Source organism: Polypterus senegalus, chromosome 12 (genome assembly GCF_016835505.1).
Source record: "Polypterus senegalus isolate Bchr_013 chromosome 12, ASM1683550v1, whole genome shotgun sequence".
Lineage (NCBI taxonomy): Eukaryota > Metazoa > Chordata > Cladistia > Polypteriformes > Polypteridae > Polypterus > Polypterus senegalus.
The window spans coordinates 123,046,543-123,069,128 of NC_053165.1; the positions used below are offsets into that span (position 1 = coordinate 123,046,543).

Genomic DNA, 22,586 nt, shown 5'->3' on the forward strand with positions numbered 1-22,586 from the left:
ACAATTTTTAAATCTCCATTGGGTACTTCTTTGAAAATTTTAATGTTTAGGACATTTGAACCACCATTAGCTATAAAATCTCAACATCCAATATCTAATAATAGTTTATAAAAAATTTTATCACTTAAATTGGAATCTGTGGAAATATTAAAGCAATTTCAGTCACATGACATTGTAAAATGATGTAAAAAAATTTTATTACACTATTAATGCATGTAATCACATTCTGTTATCACTGTTATTTCTGAATATGACTTATTATAAAAATATGTATAAACAAAATTTTGATAACTAACTCTTTGATGAAGTGACTAGAAAACTGAAGAATGCTTCAGCTTTCAAACCAGCTAAGCAAGTCTAAATGCACCTGAATGTTATGCCATGCATGCGTTTACTTAGTTGCTTTATCTCCTAAAGTAAACTGCTGGGTTTTCAGTCTGTTTCCCCAATTAAGTGAGTCCCCAGTAACATACATGGGGGCCTAAAGTTCAATGGGCTGTCACTACTCCCAGTTGTTTTGTTTGAATTGGACAGAGTAGTAAAGTAAGTCAGATTTTAATATGAAAGAGGTTGAAATATGTACGCATTTCCTTAAGGAGCTTGGCAAATGAAAAGTGAGATTTGCAGCAAAAATTTGTTACAAAAAGTTGATTGTAGTATTTAAAAAAAATTAAAGAAAACAAAATAGAAACTAGAACTGAAGTTTTTATAAGTTGGTCTAGCATGAGTCTCTCACTAGTGTCCTCTCCAAATGATCCTAAAATTCAGGTGCATTAAGAGGCATGCTTAATGCCACCTTATATATAATTTCTATCATTATGTCATTGGTCTAGCTAGTGAACAGACGCACAAAATAAACAAGTACACAATATGGTGTTAAATTAGTGAAGTAAATAGGAATTGAATTCCTTAATTGGTCACGTCCTTTGTAAGCTATTTCTGATCCTATCCTGAAAAAACAAAATGACACATTTGGGGGTATCTGGAGCCCCTTTCCTTGTCCATGCCCCACTCCCGACACAGAAAATCACAATGAAAAGGAGTGAACTGTGAGAAAAGTTTCACAAACACTACACTTTAATTAGATAAACAACCTTTATTTCTGTGGTATGTCTTGTGTAAGGCCTCTATAGGTGTCCATCTGCTGAGAATAAAAATATATTTCTCAAAGGCACTAACATCACAAATTTTAAAATTGTGACATGTTCCTTTTAAAAGTGCACCTAAAGGCAAAATTCACCATAATTCCTCAAGGCAAAAAAACAATGCTAAAATCTTTACAAAACACACATGGTATGAGATGAACCTAACATGGAGACCATACTGTCATGCGGAGGTGCAGAGTGTTGAAGCCCCATGGAGAAAAACACATAAAACAAAAAAGGATTATTTTAAATGCAGTAATTTTATTCACTGAATTTTTAAAGGTATTAAAACAACTTGTCAGTTAAATATTGGTACACATAAACTCAATTACTGTATAACGATGGAAATCAAAAGGAATGTTCATTCAAGACATAATCCAAAAGACATTTCTTTATACAGAATTTCAAGAAAATCCTGAACAGTTTACTAATTCATGTAGTTCAGGAGGAAACTGGAGCAGTTTTTTTTTTTTAAATCTGGATGATTTGGGGCTCTTTACTTTTAAACTGGCAATGAAATTGATAGATTTATTCTCCTCTTATTTGCCAGACATGTTCTAATGAAGTGCCCTTTGTATAGTATGTTGCATCTCTTGTTGTTATACACATATTTCTAACAGCAAACATTTGAAAACATTTTTGTTGAATTAACTTTAATATGTAAGTGGCCTATTTCCTACTCAAAATTAATTTTTTTTGTTGTATTTAGTATTTTTATTATGATTAGTATTTTGGCCCATTTATGCCATGTTTGTAACTCCCTGCTTTCTTTTACATTGGCAATATCGCCTTATTCTATGTTATTATATTATTAGTGTCTATAGTATGCACCAACTTGTGAATTTTTACCAAGCGATTTGCATGTTGTTGTCAAATTTATCAAAACAGGTTTTTACTGTTCACAGTCCCAGCTAATGGGCAACACTCAATGAACAGCATTCTACAAGTATTACACATAAACAATTCTCAGTTTGTAATGTATTTCTGCTATGTTTTTACAACATCAGCTCATCATTTGAACAGCAAGCTGCAGGAAAGAAGGAGAAAATGTAATATTTGAGTGCAACCATATAATAGAAAGCTGGTTTACAAACAAAAAGAATGTTTTGTTCTGTTTCCAGATTCAAGTGTGCAAATCATTTACTTAATAAGCTCATTCAAATTTTAAGAAACTACCTTAGAGGTGAGTAAACATTTTACAGTTTTTTTCAGTTAATATTTAAGTTTCTTTAAATGAGGTATCTGTGAACAAACAGAAATGGCAAATCTATTTTAAAAATATTTGTAATTTCTATTTTGGTTTCTTATGTTTAGGGTGTACTATCATTCTTTAACTCCTAACCTAAAGTAAATGCCTGCCAACCTCACACTCTGTATGAAAATAGTAAAGTTGAAACTATAATTGTAATTACCTTGTGCAGCACATACAATTTTGAATGCAGTGGGTCACCATGTGTGTATTTGTTTTGTATGTTTAGAGTACAGTATTGTTAATTGCATGTACATTCTTATTTTCATTTGTTATATACTCCAATGCATAGGTTTTGAAAATTCTTTTTTGAGTTATTTTAGTAGAGTGGCTCATCAGCAATGGAAAAAGGGAAATATTTATTGCTAGGATGTTTATTTAAAAAAAAAAAGCCAGATACAGGTATTTTATATATTGTGCATTACATTTCATCCCAAAAATGTGCGTGCATTTGATATCATGAAACACTGAAAACTGTGACAAACTTGTACAAGTTATGCTTGATTATCTTCAATTTAGTCACTAGTTAAATAAACAGTTTGTGATGATGAAATATGAAAAACTGAAAAATGTGCCTTTTAACATTCATTTTATTCAGCTTTGTTTTTTTAGCAGTATGTCAGGAGAAAAACATCAACAGACAATGAAGGAGGAGGATGTACATCCACAAGTTCAAGCAATGCGTTTGAGGTTATTGAGGAGTGTGGCAATCATTGATCGTGAATCAGGACATTTGATCAGACCACCTAAATACAGAATAGAAGACCTCCTGGGTATTCAGAAATGTTAATGCCAGTCTCACTTGAATTTACTCTGATGACATTTTTCATGCTTGTATTTAAGCACAAGTGATATGAATGGAATTTTTAAAAAAAATGAAAATACCCCAACTGCCAGAAACCTCTAAAGTCTGATAAAAATGATTGTTTTAAATATTTATTTGGGTTATATACAACAATGCATCATTTAGTGTTGTTGCCACACTGTATGATAAGCCAAGTTCAAATGCCGTTAATAATGCTAATAAAAAAAGCAGCTGCTCTGGCGGCAGTTTAAAGGGCTGCCTGCAGGCATACAGGGGGGTATTTTCCATACATCGCTTAAATCATCCGAGATCAGATGCCTTATCTTGGATGAGTTTATAACCAGTAGTAGATTAGTCGAGCTGGATCCAATCATCCGAGATGAATGCGCGCGCCCGCGCTGAGTGAAAAGCCCATATATATTGAGTCTAGAAAACATGATCAGCAAGTCTTTGATAGGCTGCAGCAAAATGACGAAAGAACGGGCGCATTTTTTTCACATAAGCTGTGCGGGCGTGCGTGTGTGTGTTACTCGAAGGGTTTCAAGATTTAATATGCACAAGGGGTAACACTGCAAAAGCAGCCCAAACCAGAAAAGACGGCTGGCAAAAAGTGGCCGACAGATTAAACGCGTGTGCATTGAACTTACTGAAAGCAGAGTTTCATTTCCTATGTGTCCGATTAATTATTTTTTAATATGTCATAATTTCAGATCAAACGTGAGCACAAGGAGAACATGAAAAGAGGTTAAAGCGAAGTACAAGAATATACTTCAAACTAGTAAATATTGCTGTATAACTGTTTAAAGAATTGTTGACATAAAGAATCATATATAATATAAATATAATATATTATAAATATATAATATAAAAAACATTAATGTTAAAGCTAATAAGAAGGCAGACAAGCAAATTAACAGGTGGAGGTCCACGCGGTCCAGACCTAACCCCTGCAGAAGAGTTGCCTCTCCAGCAAAATGCCCATCGCCCTGTTTCTGAGGGCATTCCAGGGGGAATCTCCACTTAAGAACCAGTGGCAGGATGCAGTGGTCACTTCATTTCAGGTAAAGGATGGTCATTGCATATATTTGTCCTCAATGTGTGCTATATGTAGGTTCCATATAGCCCTCTTTTTTGTTGGGTCAGTTGCAAGGAATGTCATATCCCTAGAACCTGTGTCTGACCAAGGACATATTGACGGAGGTCAAATATTTGATGAAGACACTGTGTCTGATTATTCATCAGGAGGAGAGATACATTTTCCAAATAATGTTTGATCAAACTCCACTCTGATCAGTCCCATGTGCCCCAATCACATTTGGAAATCCTGGGTAATGAGAATGTTAGGCAGATTGTGAAATTCTTTACGGAACTGTGGGTGTTTTTGCCTGTGTACCTGCAATGGCATGAAACTCCTCTTTTATTGTCTGCACACGCAGGTGTCCAGGAAACACTATGAAACCCCGAAGGAAATATTTCAGAGCCAAACAGACTTTACGAATTGCCTGGCAAACTGCACTTTTAGATAGATTTTCCGCATCGCCTACAGTATATATAAAAAAAGTGCCGCTTGCAAAAAACCTGAAAGCAATGTATACTGCCTGTGTGGTTGTGAAAGCCCGAGTGCACCGAGTCTGACTTCGAATATAAGATGCTAATAAATCTTTGAGGTACAATATTCCTCCTCGGTATCTTTCGAAAAGAATTCTCTCCAGGAGCAATAAAGGATCTTGCAGATCGCGCAAAACAATCTCTCTATGAAATTCTCTTCTTATAATTTGCGCACTGATATCAATTGATCGTTCATTCATGAATGACTGAATGAATTCCACGCACGGAAACTGATTAAGTGTGTGAGCTAATCCTTGTTTACATAGAGCAGGTTTGAGGATTTGGATGTGCTGCTATGACAACACATCAATCAAGAGTTTCAAAAAACTGACAGATCCAGGATTATGCCAAATCACCAACAATTACATCCGGCTAAACGAGTAATCCACGTACGAAAAATACCCCCTAGGTCTTCAGTGTTTAATGCAGATCGGTGCTAACACCACAGTAATGAAGTGATCAAAAGTAGCATGACATTGGTGACGACAGATTTATTTTCTGACTTCAAATAAAGAATACAAAGCCTAGAGTTCAGTCCAAAATGCTTAAAATATTGAATTACTGATTTCTTTGTTCAAAACTAAGAGTACTGTATACTAATATTCCCCAGGGGCTACAAGAGGCATTAGTCCAGGGCCGGATTAAGACGAAATTGGGCCTGATGCTGCAGCGCAAAAAAGGTCTGTTTTTTTTCTCGGTATTGGTGCATGTGCATTCGACACTCATTGTACAGTACATGCGCACTCAGACAACCAAGGAGCCTTAATCGCTTGCGACGCAACCAGCCAGCCTTTATTGAACATGAATAATAATAACAACGTAGTATCGTAACAACTCGAGATTAACATCAAACTATGTAATATCAATATTCAATAGCAATTGTCTGAAAAGTGCACTTAATGCAGAAAACCTAACAATGAGTAAGAAAAAATGAATTTGCAGAGACGTTGGGTCAAAGTGACTCAGTTCAGGCTCTTGAGGGTAAAAATTTGTTCACGATTTAAATTTCATAATAGACCAGAATCCTGTCGAGGATTTAAAAAATTCTAAACATCCATGCCGGGCCCACGGGCTGGCTTTTAGTTTTACCTTTACAGATACCCATTTAAATAGCCATCGATTTTTACTGTACAACTAACTTTCAAGGTGAAAAATTTACTATGTGGCACTTACCGAACAATAATAAAGTGGCAAGAATCCCCAAGATATTGCAAAAAACGCAGTTAAATTAATAAATAAACTGTTTAATGTAAAATTGATAGCATTAACTTGAGATCTTCGGTTAACCATAAACACAACGTTATAGTTACGTCACAGCACAAAGAACAATAGTAACTGTATAATAAGTAACGCTGTGTCTAGTCGTCCGAAAGTCGGACTCCAAATTTCATTCTAAGAATTATTTTGAGGTTAATATAGCAAAGGAAAACTGTTCAGCTTCCGGAAAATTCTCATCAATGTTTTCATCTGGGCCTATTTCAGGAATGGGCCTAATGCTGCAGCATCAATAGTACCCACCTTAATCCAGCCCTGCATTAGTCTAGGCTCAAGAGCAATGGATTTAACGAGTCTTCTATATAAGACAAGGTAGGATTACATTTGGTAGCAGAACTGTAAATCCTCTTCTGATGTAAATGCAGTCCTCTGGATGTACTCTTAAAATAGAACTGAACTGAGGCAAAGGTGTCATTGGGCACAATTCTTAGACTACTCTGTTCTTTGATATGCATAGTCTATAAAATAAGGGCAAGGTCAAAATACAAATATAAACTGAAATTAGAAATTTAAAGGATACTTACAAGACATTTTTTTTTGGTGAAAGTAAATGGTCTTATGTGTTTTAACAATATCAACCGCAAAAGACACAGAAGTAATGTAATTGTTGTATATACTCCAGGAAATGTCTTATATAAGTCAACTCTTCAATTAATAACTTAACATTCTCAAACCCACCTAATCAAACTGTGGATCACAGGAGTCCAGAGCATGTGCCACCAGCACTGTGCAGAAGACAGGCAAACAGCTCTACATGGGGACTTGTATCAATACACAGGGTCAAATTTATAATCTCTGATTAGCCTAATCTGCACATCTTTGATGATGTGGGTGGAGGACCAGAGTACAGTACCCAGAAAAAATAACGTAAAATCAAATAGGCACAGTCTGTGTCTGCTTGCGTATGCTTAAGATGCACCCCTGATGACACGGGCATGCGGTGAAGCTCTGCTTTCGCTTTTAGGAAAACGTTGTACTTCGCGAGGCCACTTTATATTTCCCCCTGTTGTACGAGCAATATGTGATGCGAATTTTGACCAGCCGTATAATAGGTTAGTTCATGTACGCGCTGGTATCATAGTCACCATTTGTGTGACATGGTTGGAAATAAAGCGGTAATTTATAGGTATACTTGCATCCATTTTATTTATTTTTTGACCAGGAGGACATTAGCATATATACTGTAGTTATACGTGTTTGTTGTGGGTATATCTCAACAAAGTGTATTTAATTAAAATGTCTTAATAATTATTGTGTTTTATTCAAGAACACTGTTATAACCTAATGTAAGGCATGTAAAATTGAAAAAAGTAAACTCATGGGTCATTTATTCTCCCTCAAAAATATAAAATGAACTGAACATGAACTAGTTCTAAATTGAAATGGTAAACTATGAACGTGAATGTATTCATTTTAATCTGTGTGAACTGAACTTTGAGCTAGTTCTTGTGAGGTGTGAACTTGCACAATACTGAATTTAACTTGGTGCTTCTCACTTTCAGCAAAAATCAGAACAACTTAAAGTTATGAGCAAGAGATCATCAGATGCATGTAAATGTCTGCGACACATATTTTATGTTCTGTGATTATTGTTACCCTTGTTGTATTTATGAGTGTTACTTACTTAAAACAGTTAAAGGTTTTCTTATGTGTGCCTCTTTAATAATAATAATAAATTATTAATACATTTTATTTATACAGCGCCTTTATGTTCAGCTGTAAATTTCAAAAATGACTGGACATTTTTGGATAAGCTTGGATGTCCATCACAAGGCACACCCTCTTAGGGAGAATATACAACACAAAACAAAATAAGTACCTATAATCCTTTTGTGTGCAATTCCAACAGGAGTCAGGTGTTGATTATACCGAGAAGGGAACACCTAATTTATTTCGACAAATGTTTCCACACTTCAAACCTGTCAGATATATAATTTTCCCCTGGCTCTCAGGTCCAAGGTTCTGACTCAGTTTTAGTGGCCATAGGATATTGCCTCTTTTGGCACCCTAAATGGGGTACAGCACAAATTACCTTTAAGCTATTTAGTCTAAACTATAGTTGCCTCAGATCTGCCGGATCCTATCACAGGATTTCTGGGCACCACTGCTGCTTCTGTGGGGACAGAGGTTGTTAGTAACTACTTCTATCAGATATACACACTCCCCATTTAGAATTATGCTATGGAAATGTGTTCACATAAGGCAAAATTGAGACTCCCCTACTAAGAACCCAAGTGCTACATACATTTATCCTCAAGAAAATGCAAACATATTTCTGACAATGTGCTCTATGACATAGTAATACAAAAGCAAGATTCTCTTAGTTTAACACTAAGGTCCTGAGATTAATAGAAAAAAAGGCTTCACTGACAGCAATGGGAAACAGCAAGGAACAGGAGGATAAAGTGACATAATAATCTGAATATGAAGAAATAAATTATCGGTTCTTAGTACTTATTTACTTACATTTTTTACAGAACAATGCTCTTAATATGGTACTTCAGGAGGTCTACTGCCATTTTTCCTGGGTCCTTTTGGTTCCAAGTCTTATAATATAAAGCAAAGTACAAGGAACAAGGTGTTAAAGTGTATTTATTGCTTGTTAAGAAATAAATCATATGTATAATGCTAATTAATTGTGTCACTTCAAGTACATAATGAAGATACTCGTATTTTACCCACTTGACCTTTATGTACTGTTATCACATTTTTTAGATGAGGATATGCTTGAAGAGTGTCTTGAAACTGATGAACATGAACTAGTGGGATATGATATTCCTCCAATGCGCAACCCCTATATTACCAAGCAAGATCGGAGACAAATGAGAGTTCAAAATCGTTTTTCCAGATTTCCACCATTGAACATGTGGGCCAACTGGCTGCTTAACAGTATCCTTTGGGAGAAATTTAATAAAGGGTGGTTACTCTCAAATGGCATAGATACCACAGTTGGCCCTAGCCTGGTCACTGTCTGTGTGGTATTTGCTCTTTGTATAAGTGTCCTGGTTGTCCTTGTACATCTCAGATACAGTAATGTTAAATTAATTGACCACTCTGTGAATGTGTGTGAGTTTGCCCTGCAATGGACTGACATCCATTCAAGCATTAAAATAAGTGAGTCTAGAAAATGAGTGGGTTGATTAATTGATATTATTTAATTCTTTGCATTAACATATGAAGTAAATATTTCTGTTTAGTCCAAAAAGCAAACCTACTCTTAATATTGCAAGTGTAAGAGCCATTTTTTATGTTGCAAGGTTATTTGAAATTGATTGAAGTATTTTCTTAATTATGTTAAAAAGTTTGCCTATATATTAATGCATAGTCTAGGGTAGATTCTATTATAACCCCCACAAGTTAAATTGAAAGGGAATATTCTAATTATTTCTTGTTCCTCTTACTACAGATTAGTCCCAGTTTGTGATCTGCCTTGCAGTTGGTAAGGAATGGTGTGCAAACAGTTTTCAAACCATATTGTATCATATTGAACATATTGACCATATTGAACCTGCCGTACAAAGAACATAATGAATGTATTAAGTAAAACATATGCATGTTTGCCATAGAAAAATAACACAACCTTCAAGTATTGAAAATAGCTGAAGTTTAACAAAAAAAAGTTAAGCTTGTAGCAGAAATATTTTTTCAATTTTTGCCTTTTATCCTGCGTGTATAATAATTGTTTCCCTATTTTTGTGTGAACTGTTTTGCTTTGAATTTTTACTAAATGTTTTTGAAACAAACTTTTATTAGACTAAGTAATTTCTTTTGTTATTTATTTGATTCATGCTGGATCCTACTTGCCAATTCAGCAGCTGCTCAATTTTGGGAAACTGGAAAAGACACAGCTACAGCATGTTCTAAATAAAACATCTGGGTTATAGAGGGTATTTTATATAAAAATGTGGATTGCATTAAATAGAAGAATGTAAAGAAGCTTTTTATCATGTAAAACAAAGCAGTTTAATCTATCATCTGTTGATTTGGTGAAAATAAATATCTTGCCTAATTCAAGATTTGTAATTCAATTGAGAATATGGGATAAACCATCCATCTGAAAAATACAGCTTTGGTACTGTACCATGACTCCTAAAAAGGCTCTAAATAACTAAACATAAAAAATTATTGAATATGAAAAAAATTCTAATATGCAATAATTAATTAACAGAATATTACAAACTTTAGATAGACCATTACCAATTAATTCTATGCAGTGAATGCTGCACAAACAAAGTAGAAAATCATTAACCATTATAAAAGTTGAAGCAGAAGCAAAATGTAAACATAAGGTACATGTCAATAGTCTTGTGAATAGAGCAAAGGTACAAACAAAACCCGTCTATTATAAAAAGAAATCTTAGAAGGTTGGAAGGAGATAAGACATGATTTTCTCAGAGGGTACACTATCACGTCCTGCGAGGTGAGTATTTGTGCAAAGAGATTTAACCATGGCAGGGGACGCAAATAAAACAAAGAGTTGATGAGAAAGCAGAATGTTGTAAAGAATTCAAGAACGTTGGCATGGTACACATGCAGAACAGGTTAGTGATAATGGAAGTACGAAAATTTGAAAGTCCCAAAAAAAGGATACTAAAAATCGCATTAGCTTTGAGGATTTCATCCTAGTACCTAATAGCATTTAGGGTACTGTTGCCTAGCATGTGGATGTCTGTGTGACCCTCTAAGAATATGCCTCCCCACACCATCACTGACTTTCCGCCAAACCGATCATGCTAGATGTTGTTGCAGGCTGCATAATGTTCACCATGGCGTCTCCAGACACTTTCACGGTTGTCACATGTCCTCAGTGTGAACCTGATCTCATCTGTGAAGAGAGCGGAGCATCAATGGCTCAGCTCACAATTGGGGTATTTTCTAGGAAATGCCAATCAAGCTGCACGGTGATGGGCTGTGAGCACAGGTCCAAGTAGAGGATGTTGGGCCATCATGCTACCCTCATGGAGTCTGTTTCTGACAGTTTAGTCAGAAATATGATTACCTGTATGACAGCTGAATGTCATTTTGTAAGGCCCTGGCACTGCTCCACCTTTTCCTCCTTGCACAAAGGAGTAGATACCAGTCCAGCAACTGGGTTGATGCCCTTCTACACCCATGTGTAGCTCTCCTTGTGTAATGGCCTGTCTCCTTCTATCTCCTCCATGCTCTTGAGACTGTGCTGTGAGATACAGCAAACCTTCATGTGACGGCACCTATGGTCCTGTGCAACATAAATCAGCTGCAGATACCACCTCATGCTACCAGTACTGACAAAGAAACTAGCAAAATATAAAACTAGAGAATAATAAGTCAGGAAGGATAAGGGAAGAGCAATTGTCTGTGGCCGCCGCCTGCAAAATCATTCCCTTTATAGGGGTTGTCTTGCTTTTGCTTCTCCAGTATGCCTTTTGTCACTTTCATTTACATCAAAGCAGGTGAAATTGATTCATAATCGCTTATGCTTCCTAACTGGACACATTGATATCCCTGAAACTTAACTGACTTGGTGTTAGGCTGTGATGATTAAGTGTTTCCCTTAATATTTGTGAGTAGTGTAGACATACAGTATAACAGAAAAAACAGTATTTATTTATTTATTTTATTAAATCTTACACTTGTGTAATAATTTGCACCCTTTTAAAAAAAAATCAAAACTAGTTATGATCTGTGTTTCTGTAGGATAAACTAAATCTATCTATCTATCTATCTATCTATCTATCTATCTATCTATCTATCTATCTATCTATCTATCTGCCTGCCTGTTTTGCCATCTGTTTGTCTATCTGGAGAAAAACACCAATTAGACACAAGAAAAATGCTCAAACTGTCCCAGAGCTGTGTCACAGTGTTGCCCATTTCTCAATAATAAGAAGACTATAAAAAGAAAATGACAAAACAAAATGTTTAGAGAAATAGCATTTTTTTCTGAATAGTTACATTACTAAATCCTTAACATCACTTTTAAGCAAAATGTTTCCAGTACTATTTGGTATTTTTTATTGTTCTAAATGCCCTCGTTCTGGGGATTCATGATGGTAAGTATGGGAAATTAAAAGTAATATACTTTATGTATTTGCAAATGTCCTACCCAAATATCATGTAATGGGAGAGGACAATTGGAAGCTGTAGTCACAGTTAATGACCTAGTGACAGTTTTAAGTATCCATAAAATTATGAATTAAAACTAATTAAGAAATTAAAACTGTTTTGAGCAAGAACAGTTTTGTAATTAATATATATGCTGTATTTTCTCTTACAGAAATTGTTGACAAAGTAGATGACACAAGTAATATCCTTGTAGTATCACTAGATATCCTGGACTGCATAATAACATATGTGTTTATAAGTGAGATCATCCTCAGATGGATTGATGACTTTTTTGAATTCTGGAAAAGTTTGTGGAATGTTTTTGACTTTATAATCACTTTTCTTGTGAGTAAAATGTATTCCTGCTTTACACATAGTTAAATGAAGTAGTAGTCAAAGATCAGTCGATTCACATTGAGCAGAATGTTTCAAGAAGGACTGTTTATGTGACATGTGCAACTTATGGTGGGGTGGTCAAATTATCTGATCCAGTCTGTACAGTTCAGCAAATACAGTCTCCTCATATATCTCCTATACAAAATCTGTAAGGAAAGAAGTAGATAAGTATTAAATTAAATGCATTGTGTCCAAAGGACACATTTAAATGAGGTAAGTGTAAAGTTCAGTGCCTTTGGTATTAGACTGCACCGATAACATTGCCCATGCTGGTGAGCCGGTTCTTCTGCTATCTCATCACTAAATCCTAAATTACCCAAGGCCAATTTATGGTCTAACGTTATTTTTGATCTCAACTGTTTTAACCATACTGAATCCAGCAAGGGGCGCATGCTCCTTGTAAATGTTTTTTTTTTTTAAGATTGTAATCATATTTCAGACCATACATATATCTGCAGCAGGATATATTAAGACATGGAAATTATGGCACAAAGTAAGGCTATAGTTAACTTGCTTTTAAATGTTGCATTTACTCTTATAAACAAAACATTTGAGGAAGTCTATAGGACAGTACACTTGTCGTACGATGTTTTAGTAGGGTCTGCGCTGATTGCATGCCCATTTTCAGAGTAGCTGGAGGAATTGCACTAGGAACAGACAAGCAGGAGATGTCTTCCACTCATCTGTAAAAGAAAGGATTTAATGTGTGATTGAGTTATGCAGCTGTTTTTATCCATAGAACAGTCCTTATGTTCAAAATGGACCAGTCAAATAAGAATACTTGCTGACATGACTTCATATTCCATTAAGACATTGGCTATTAGTTCTTTTTAACTATTAACAAGCCAGTTCTGCTGACCAGTTATTACATTAGTATTAGTTTTCTCTAGTATCCATATTGACCATTAGCTTTTAATAACTATTTACAAAAAATACACCCATTAGCTTTTTTTCTATTAGTTACTGTATCTGGTTGAGTGTCCATTAAGTCCAATTAACCTTTAGGCTATATTTTCTGTTAATCACTTGCCTTTTGAGCCTCTATTTTCAATGGTGATTTTACAATCTACAATTTTCTGCCTATGTTCTCATTATGTATTAAGGTAAAATGTAATCTTGTATATGTTACCTGCAATGTGTGAAAAGCAGGTATCTTATAGGATGCCTAGGAAATCTATAGAATGTGTGATGTTTTTAGGCAAAGCATGAAATGTCTGTGTTACTTTAATATGCCTTTTTCTTTCCCTAGGCATTGTATGTAATGACTAGGCATTATACAGAATGACTTGCTGGTTTTACTCCATTTCATTTCATATAATGCCTAGGAAATGTTTGAAATTCTAATCGTTTCACACTTTGACCTCCCATTGTTGGCATTGTATAGATTTCCTAGCTATTCTACTTAATGACTAATTTAACACATTGGTGTTAACATATATAAACTGAACTGCCTGCATTAAAACAACTAGGCTTATAGAAAACAGTGACATCTTGTTATTTTAAACTTTGGACACACTTTTTGAAACATTTCTTTTTTTCAAGAAAACTTTTGGTTTCCTTGAAAAAAAGGTTCTCCTGCTTGTAGCCTAGCAAGTCTTTATTCATATATTAAGCACAAGTATAAAAATTAAAAACGTTATTTATGCACCCTGTCACAAATTGTCTGGCCGGGACGCCTCTTCACAGAGAGGATCGGGGGAGCAAGCATGGGTAGAACAGTACCTCCCCCAGAACATTAGATGGCAGCCCCCATGGGTTGCAGTGGTGCCTCGGATTCCTGCAGGGCTTCATGGGAGTTGGAGTTATCTACAGTCATGTTGGGATCTGGGGGTGCAGTCAGGGGTTGCTGCAACAGCAGCTGAGCCCTCTTGGGTTTTCTGCCACACCCGGAGGTGTTGCTAGAAGTAGTTCAACGAGCACCTGAAGCACTTCTGGGGGTGTTATAAAAAGAGCCAGCAGTAAACACTCCGAGAACAAGAGTCAGGAAGAGGGAGATGAAGCTTGCCGGGGAGGAGTAGTAGTGGAGAAAGAGAAAGTTAAGGAATAGTGTAGTGTAGTGTAGTGTAGTGTAGTGTAGTGTAATGCAGTACAGCGTGGTGTTGGTGCATTGGGGACTGTGTTGTGCCTGTGAGAAATGGGGAAGACATGGCCCACAGGCAAAAAAAAAGAAAATAAAACATTTGTTTGTTTTATCAGTGTGCTTCCTGCGTCTGTCTGTATCGGGTTGAGCGCTGGTATAGCAGCTTTGTCACAACCCTTATTAGGCATATTTGAGTGGTCACTCGTGAAAGGAGAAGTACCTGAGGACTGGAAAGTTGCAAATGTGACTTTTGAAAAAGGGAGACAAAATGGATAAGTTAAGAAAGTGCCTATATGAAAATAATATACTAAATAACAGCCAGATCCATCCAAACAGATCAGTTAGATATTTTTGAACATGCAACTTGAGTAGTTGACATAAGTAAAGAATTGAAAAATAAACTTACTTAGACATTCAAAAAGCCCCACACCAAAGATTAATTTTGAAAGCTATAGGCATCAGGATCTCAAGCTGGTTAACCAGTAGGAGACAAAGAGTATACACAGGAGGAGAACACTCCATATTGAGTGCAGTTATCAGTGGTGTTTTTGGACTATTGCTTTATCTGATTTATATTAATGACACTGATTCTATTATAGTTAGTAAACTTGTGAAATTTGCAGATAATTCTAAATTGTGTGGAATGGTAGAAACTAAGGAGGCAAAAACAATTCAAGAAGACTTGGACAAGCTTCGGAACTGGATGAACACTTGGAAAATGCAGTTTAATGTAGAAAAGGGCAAAGGTTTACATGTAGGCAAAAGGAAAATCAAATAAAAATACAAAATGGGAGATACTGTCCTACAGGAAGTAACCTCTGAAAAGGATTTTGGGGTTTAGATTGACACAACATTTTCATTTTCTAATGTGCAGAAGCAATTAAAAAGGCAAATAAAATGTTAGCTTATATTGAATGAATTGAATATAAATTGAGGGATGTCATGTTTGGACTATATAATGCTAGTGAGACCACATATGGGGTATTGTGTATAGTTCTGATCAACATGTTACAAAAAAGACATAGCAGCACTAAAAGCTGTTTAGAAGAGAACAATCAGGTGCATTGAAGGACTTAAAGGACATGTATTCTGAGAGACTTACAGAATTAAACATGTTTAGTCTTGAGCACAGGAGACCATGTTGAGACCTAATCCAGGTCTTCAAAATCCTCAAAGGCATTGATAAACAAGATCCAGCGGATCAGGGTAAATCATGTACTTGAGGACACCATTGTAAATTAATGGGAAGTGCATTTAAGACTAAAGCACATCTTATGAAAAGAGTTGTGGGAGTCCGGAACAAACTATCAAGACATGTAGTTGAAACAAACCTTTACATCCTTCAAGTATCTGGATGAGATATTGGAAAAGCTTAGCTATTAGCTAAACATTAACATGATGGACTTTGTTAGATTTCTTACATTCTTGTGCTCTAATAAGGCATTGATTATAAGTTATTCTATATCTCTGACCACACATAATATTTGGTCTATGGAAATCATAGGCTGTTTTGTTTGTTAAAACAATATGGTATATACTTGTTTATTTCACTATATTTTAATTTTGTTTCAGTCTATTCTCCCTGAGTTGCTTGATGATGGATCAGCAGCCACAATAAATTTGCAGTTTGTAAAAGTTATTAAAATTCTACACGTGTTAAGGTCATTGAAGATGGTTTCTAAAGTTCGACAAGTAAGACTTATTGTAAATGCGATCTTCAGAGGACTAAAGGTTGAGTTATTTTTCTTGAAGTTTTTATACTTCTTCTTTTTTATGCCTGAATCATATTTTTATTATCTAGCCCCAAATCAGTTTATTTGTCAACACACCTTAACATTGTATTTGTCTTAATTTTATAATGAAAAAGAGGTAGCTTCAAATAAAACTGTTTCAAAAGTACTGTATGCACTGTATAACACCTCTTAGTATGTTCAAAATGCTTTGTGTTGCCATCCACTAACTGTTCACTCTTACTCTTAAAGGAAGAGGAGTTTGGTTAAATTGGCAGCAAAGGGTTAAAAATGTACTGGTTGTTGAAGTTATTTTGAAACATATTTCATCTATATATTTCATATATGCCATCTACCGGATGATTGGGTTCTAGTGTGCTAAAAAACATGAATTTAGAACATAGCACTGAAAATGTAATCAGACATAATCCTAATAGGCAGGTGAAATTGTTGATCTTCTATCAGTTTCACCAACTCTTTCTTTTACTATGTTTTACTATTTAAAAGTATGTTCTTCTTTCTAATGGGTCTACATACATTTTTGATGTTGGCATTTAATACATGTACCTTCTTGTTGTAGGCTATGAGCTTCATATTGCTTTTTTTGACAATATTTTTTTACATCTTCACCATCACCGGAGTTCTCCTCTTTTCAGACTATAGTCTGTCCACAGTGTCTGACCTTGAGTTCAGTTATAGTTTCATGTAAGTTTACATTTTATTGATATTCATGATTTTTAATTAGACTTTGCCTAATGTAACATTGTTCTGTTTGTTGAAGGAACATTGTGTTAACTTAAAGTATGGTCATTTTTCTTATTTTCTTATTTCTTTTTTTTTTATTGGTTCTACAGGGATATCCCAAATACTTTAGTTACACTGTTTATTTTGTTTACCCTGGACCACTGGTATGCAATGGCTCGAGAAATATTAAAAGTCGTTGAACTGGATCATGCATCTTGCATAATTTTTATCATTCTTTGGATATTCATTGGTGCTTTCATCTTTAGAAATATCTTTGTAGGAATTATGGGTAAGTCACATTACGAAAAAAGCTCAGGAATACCACTGTTCAAATGTAACATAGTTTAAGTTTAATAATGGCTGCAAGGAGTACAATGTGGACATAAGTAAAAAAGGGGAAATATATACATACACTAGGACAGCACAAACTGAAGAAACTTCATCACACACTTCTAAGGACGTACATGGAATGTTCCTTTAAAATGTGAGCCAACAATTCAATCTACAGCATCAACAACTAACATTTTAAATTTAAAGAGCCTTTAGTTCATAGGCAAATATTTTTAGATCTTTATTTTATGTGCATTGGGATGGCAATATTTTCTTTTTTTAATAAATATACTGTAACTGGCTTTACCTCACTGACATTCTACTGTGTGAACGTTGGCTGCATTTTGACATCTCTGTGTTGCATTATTATTTCTGAACTGGGTTCTTGCTTGACAGTTTGTATATCTGTAATACTGTTTCACCTGTAATATTATTTAAATAAACACTTACAAAATGTGAGGCAGCCCCAGAAATATAATTGTCAAGCCACTTACACCTTCTTCCAGAGTAATAGGGAGGATTTGAAAATCTCCTAACTCCTTGATTTTGTTGGAACACTGGAGTTAGGAAAGATCCAATGTCTTTACCCATATTAAAACAAATCATGGTCTTCTGCTTGTTCTTTAAGACAAAATTAATGAGGTGGGTGAAGAACAATTAAACAAAACTGATAAAGTGGATGTCTGGAGGTTAAGTACATGGTCCATGGTTTAGAATAAAAGAATACAGATTTATAGGATGCTGCTGCTTCTTATGGGATAGTGTGGATCAAACAACTGGTACAACTTACATTGGAACCAACAAATCTGGTAAAGTAAATTAATCTAAAAATGCTGAAAAAACTAACCAGCAGGAGAAAAACAATCATACAATAGTGATGGCATAAAAGATTATACCTGAGTGTATCAAAATACCAACAAGTTAGGAAATCGTGTTTATTTTCACACTAGTGAAAATGCTACAAAAGGCCAGATATAAATAAGAGTGAACTCTCGCCATTTAGAAACATAACAATTTACACTTGATTATGAATTGTAAACACATATGTAATGTGTCCTAGTGGACTATCAGTAGATTGGCTGGCAGGGACCTTGTTTTAAACACAATAAACTCTTCTGCCCACCAGTGCCCATCATGTTGCTATTTAATTTAATTAATTTTTTTTTAATTTGTAGAATATATAAGATCATAAGTGTTCAATTAAGATTAAGATCAAGGTTGTAGCCCCATACGTTTGCACATAATCATGTGACAGACAGACAGACATTAGCATTTTATATATATATATATATATATATATAGAGAGAGAGAGAGAGAGAGAGAGAGAGAGAGAGAGAGAGAGAGAGAGAGAGATTGTTTTTGCAGTATGAAGTGGTAAAACTATTAACATTTTCAAAATATTTAAAGGGTTTATAAATAAGTATACCTCACGAGTCAGCTTCCCATGCCAGAAACTGGTCCCATTTTTCCCATAAGTTGAATGCTTCAGTATCTGCAATTTCTATATTCATAGGGATTTTCAAGAAAAAATTCCCCACAGATAACAAGAATTGACTGTGTTTGTTTTTTTATTTTATTTGTTTTCATTTTCCCAATTATATCATTTTGCTGCCATTTTGTGATTTTTTTTCTACACTTCATGCCATCATCTTGCAGTATTATCCCATGGAACAGCCAGATTGTGAATGCATTTCCATACTGGTTGCTATTATGTGTCATCAAGTGTAAATTATATAAAGCAGTGGCATAGACTGCAATGCATCTTAGCTTTGGGACAATTAAAAAAAATGGCGTGCATGCTTCAGTTTATTTTACATAGGTAAAATTCACTTATTAATTAGTTTGGTTCCTGAATTCTTTACTCTGTTTTTTTCTGTTTCTTTCTTGCCCATTATGGTTTAGTTCACCTGCTCAGTTTGCCTTTCTTGCTTCCAATTTCTGCTTGTGTGCAGAAAGCTTGTTTTCTTTTTCTTGATCTTTTTTCTCTCAAAAGAACAAATTTTGGTTCAGTCTTTTTAAAATCTGTTCATAACACATTGATGATAACAAGTACTGCAACTTCTGAAATAGATGAATAGCAGAATCTTACCAACCAATAAACAAAATAGTGGCACCCATGAACAACAAAGTGGTGATGCAATGATACAATACAATACAATACAATTTATTTTTGTATAGCCCAAAATCTCACAGGAAGTGCCGCAATGGGCTTTAACAGGCCCTGCCTCTTGACAGTCCCCCAGCCTTGACTCTCTGAGAGCCCTTGTAGGGAAAAATGGGAGAAACCTTGGGAAAGGCAGTTCAAAGAGAGACCCCTTTCCAGGTAGGTTGGGCGTGCAGTGGGTGTCAAAAGAGGGGGTCAATACAATACAATACATAGAACAGAACAAATCCTTAATACAGCATAAAAATAAAAATTTTAGAAGTACGGAGCAGAATTTAACAGTAGAAGATATCACATAATAAGATTTGGATATTTTTGGAGTCCTGGAGACCTCATCCATCAAGCTGCCTCCCCCATTTGGCCATTCCACAGCTGAAACAGTGCTGGGCCAGCCAATCCTATGAAAGGACCCCTCTTTCCCATGATTCCTACGATCCTCCATCAGGGATGACTTTACCGTAGGCAGGCAAACAACTTGGCAGGTAGGCCGTGGCACCAATTGCCACATTTGAGTACCGAGAACAGAAACAGAATAGGTGAGGGTTAGTATTCAAATATAATTATCATGTTACTTATGTTTTAGTGCTAATGACTAACAACAGAGATGAAGTATGTACAGTTAATCAGCAGCTCTAGTCAGGATATATTAAACTGAAGCAGTGAGTCTTCAGCCAGCATCTCTTATAGAAGCAGGAAGACCATTCCACAGTTTAGGGGCCCTGTAACTAAAAGCTCGACCTCCCACTGTTATTTTATTAATCCTTGGAATTCTAAGCAGACCGGCATCTTGAGATCTTAATGTGCGCTCAGGTTTGTAAGTCATGATAAGTTCAGACAAGTAAGTCGGACCTTGGCCATTTAATTCTTTATATGTTAGAAGGAGGATTTTGAAATCTGCCCAAAACTTAACCAGGAGCCATTGTAAGGATTTAAGAACTGGAGTTATGTGTTCATATTTTCTTGTTCTTGTAACAATTCTTGCAGCCGCATTTTGGATTAACTGGAGGCTGTATAGAGAACAGTTTGAACAGCCAGTGAACACTGCATTGCAGTAGGCAATCCTACTAGAGATAAATACATGAATTAATTTCTAAGAATCCTGTTTATTTAGAAAGCGTCTTAATTTCCTAACATTTTTAAGATGGAAGAAACATGTTTTGGACAACTTTGTAATATGTGCTTTAAATTAAATGCTAGAATCAAAGATACTTCCTAGATTGCGAGCTGAAACAGTAAAATTAATTGGGATTCCAACTGAGTTAAATGACGACAAAATATTGTTGTGATCAGCGTCATTCCCTCCAACAATTAACATCTCTGTTTTATCTGTATTTAAAGACAAGTAGTTCTCATTCATCCATTCCTTTAATTCACTAACACAACTAATTAAAGACAACATCGGAGAAACTTCATTTGATTTAAATAAAAAGGTATAACTGGGTGTCATCTGCATACGAGTGAAAATTAACATTATGTTTCCTAATGAGAGATCCCAGTGGAAGCATGTAAAGTGTGTGGTCCCCTGCCGGGCTCCCAGGAGGACCAGAGGAGGGCTTGTGCCTCCTCCAGACCGCGAGGGGGCGTCCGTCCTGGTTATGTTGGGGGCCTCGGGTACAGGGCATGGAAGCCCAGCCCTGTAGGGACCTGTGGCCACCGCCAGGCGGCGCCCCGATGCCGGAATATCCCGTGTGGGGTCCGGCCGGGACGCCCAGGAGGACAAGAGGAGGGCTTGTGCCTCCTCCAGACCGCGAGGGGGCGTCCATCCTGGTTATGCCTGAGGAAGCCCAACATCATTTTCTAGCCTGTGCAGTAAAATAGAATGGTCAATGGTGTCAAATGCTGCACTTAAGTCTAACAACATAATTACAGTGGAGTTTCCTTCATCAGAGGATATCAGAATGTCATTTACAACCCGTGTTAGTGCCGTTTCTGTACTATGACCAGTGCGAAAGCCAGACTGGAATTTCTCAAATAAATTGTAATGCGTAAGGTGTGACTGAAGCTGACTGGCGACTACTTTTCTAGTATTTTAGAGAGAAATGGTAAATTTGAAATAGGCCTATAATTATTTAGTATGTGTGGGTCTAGGTCTGACTTTTTAAGTAATGGTTTAATGACTGACACTTTTAGTGCATCAGGTACGGTGCCATGCAGTAATGAACTATTGATAATGGTTAGAATAGGTGCTGCAAGAACATCCATGGCACTTTTTAATAGTTTTGTTGGCACTGGATCTAGGGAACAAGTAGTGGGCTTCATTTTAGTAATTAAAGTTAAGACTTCCTGCTCAGTTACAGGATTAAAATTATTAAAGTGCTGAATGCAATGTGAGACAGGGTCTGCTAAGCTAGTATTTGGTTTGTACTGTGATGCTGAGATCTGGGATCTTATATTTTTAATTTTCTCATTGAAGAAGTTCATAAAGTCTGTACTGCTAATATCTGTTGGTATTTTGCACTGTTGATCTGAATTCCCATTTGTTAATTTAGCCACTGCTCTAAAAGTACCCTAGGATTTTTATTATTGCTATCTATTAATGTAGAATAGTATTCTGAGCGAGCTTTAAAGAGGGCTTTTTATATTTATTACACTCTCTGTCCGTGCAATTTGAAAGACATGTAGCTTGTTGTTCTCCATCTGCACTCCAGTTTTCGACACTCTAATTTAAGATTGCGAGTGTTTTCATTAAACCAGGGAGAGTTTCTATGTGCTTTGATCACTTTTGTTTTTGTGTCCAGAGCATCTCTCAAGGTCACATTATAATGTGATGTTAGATGTTCTAAATTGTTTTCCACGTTTACATTTGATGTTAACTGATCTAAATGGTTTTCCACAATTACACTCGACTTACTCAAGGTATCTATAAATTTTGAAGCAGAATTACAATCTAGATGTCGCACTGTCTTTGTTTTAATCTGTGAGTGCTTGGCATGGGCAGAACTAAATCAAATGTAATTAAGAAGTGATCGGAAATAA

At 35.7% G+C, this 22,586-nt stretch overlaps 1 protein-coding gene across 1 annotated transcript in view; it reads left to right on the forward strand.

Annotated features, from left to right (window-relative positions):
* Positions 1 to 2,301: 2,301 nt before the first annotated feature.
* Positions 2,302 to 22,586, forward strand: part of LOC120540514 (cation channel sperm-associated protein 2-like) — a 36,348-nt gene continuing 16,063 nt past the window's right edge. The window contains exons 1-8 of the mRNA XM_039771356.1: positions 2,302 to 2,328; positions 8,798 to 8,971; positions 12,046 to 12,114; positions 12,339 to 12,473; positions 15,266 to 15,396; positions 16,215 to 16,334; positions 16,953 to 17,077; positions 17,227 to 17,405. Of these exons, the coding sequence (XP_039627290.1) occupies positions 8,806 to 8,971; positions 12,046 to 12,114; positions 12,339 to 12,473; positions 15,266 to 15,396; positions 16,215 to 16,334; positions 16,953 to 17,077; positions 17,227 to 17,405 (925 nt within the window). The 5' untranslated portion in view covers positions 2,302 to 2,328; positions 8,798 to 8,805. The remainder of the gene's footprint in view (positions 2,329 to 8,797; positions 8,972 to 12,045; positions 12,115 to 12,338; positions 12,474 to 15,265; positions 15,397 to 16,214; positions 16,335 to 16,952; positions 17,078 to 17,226; positions 17,406 to 22,586) is intronic.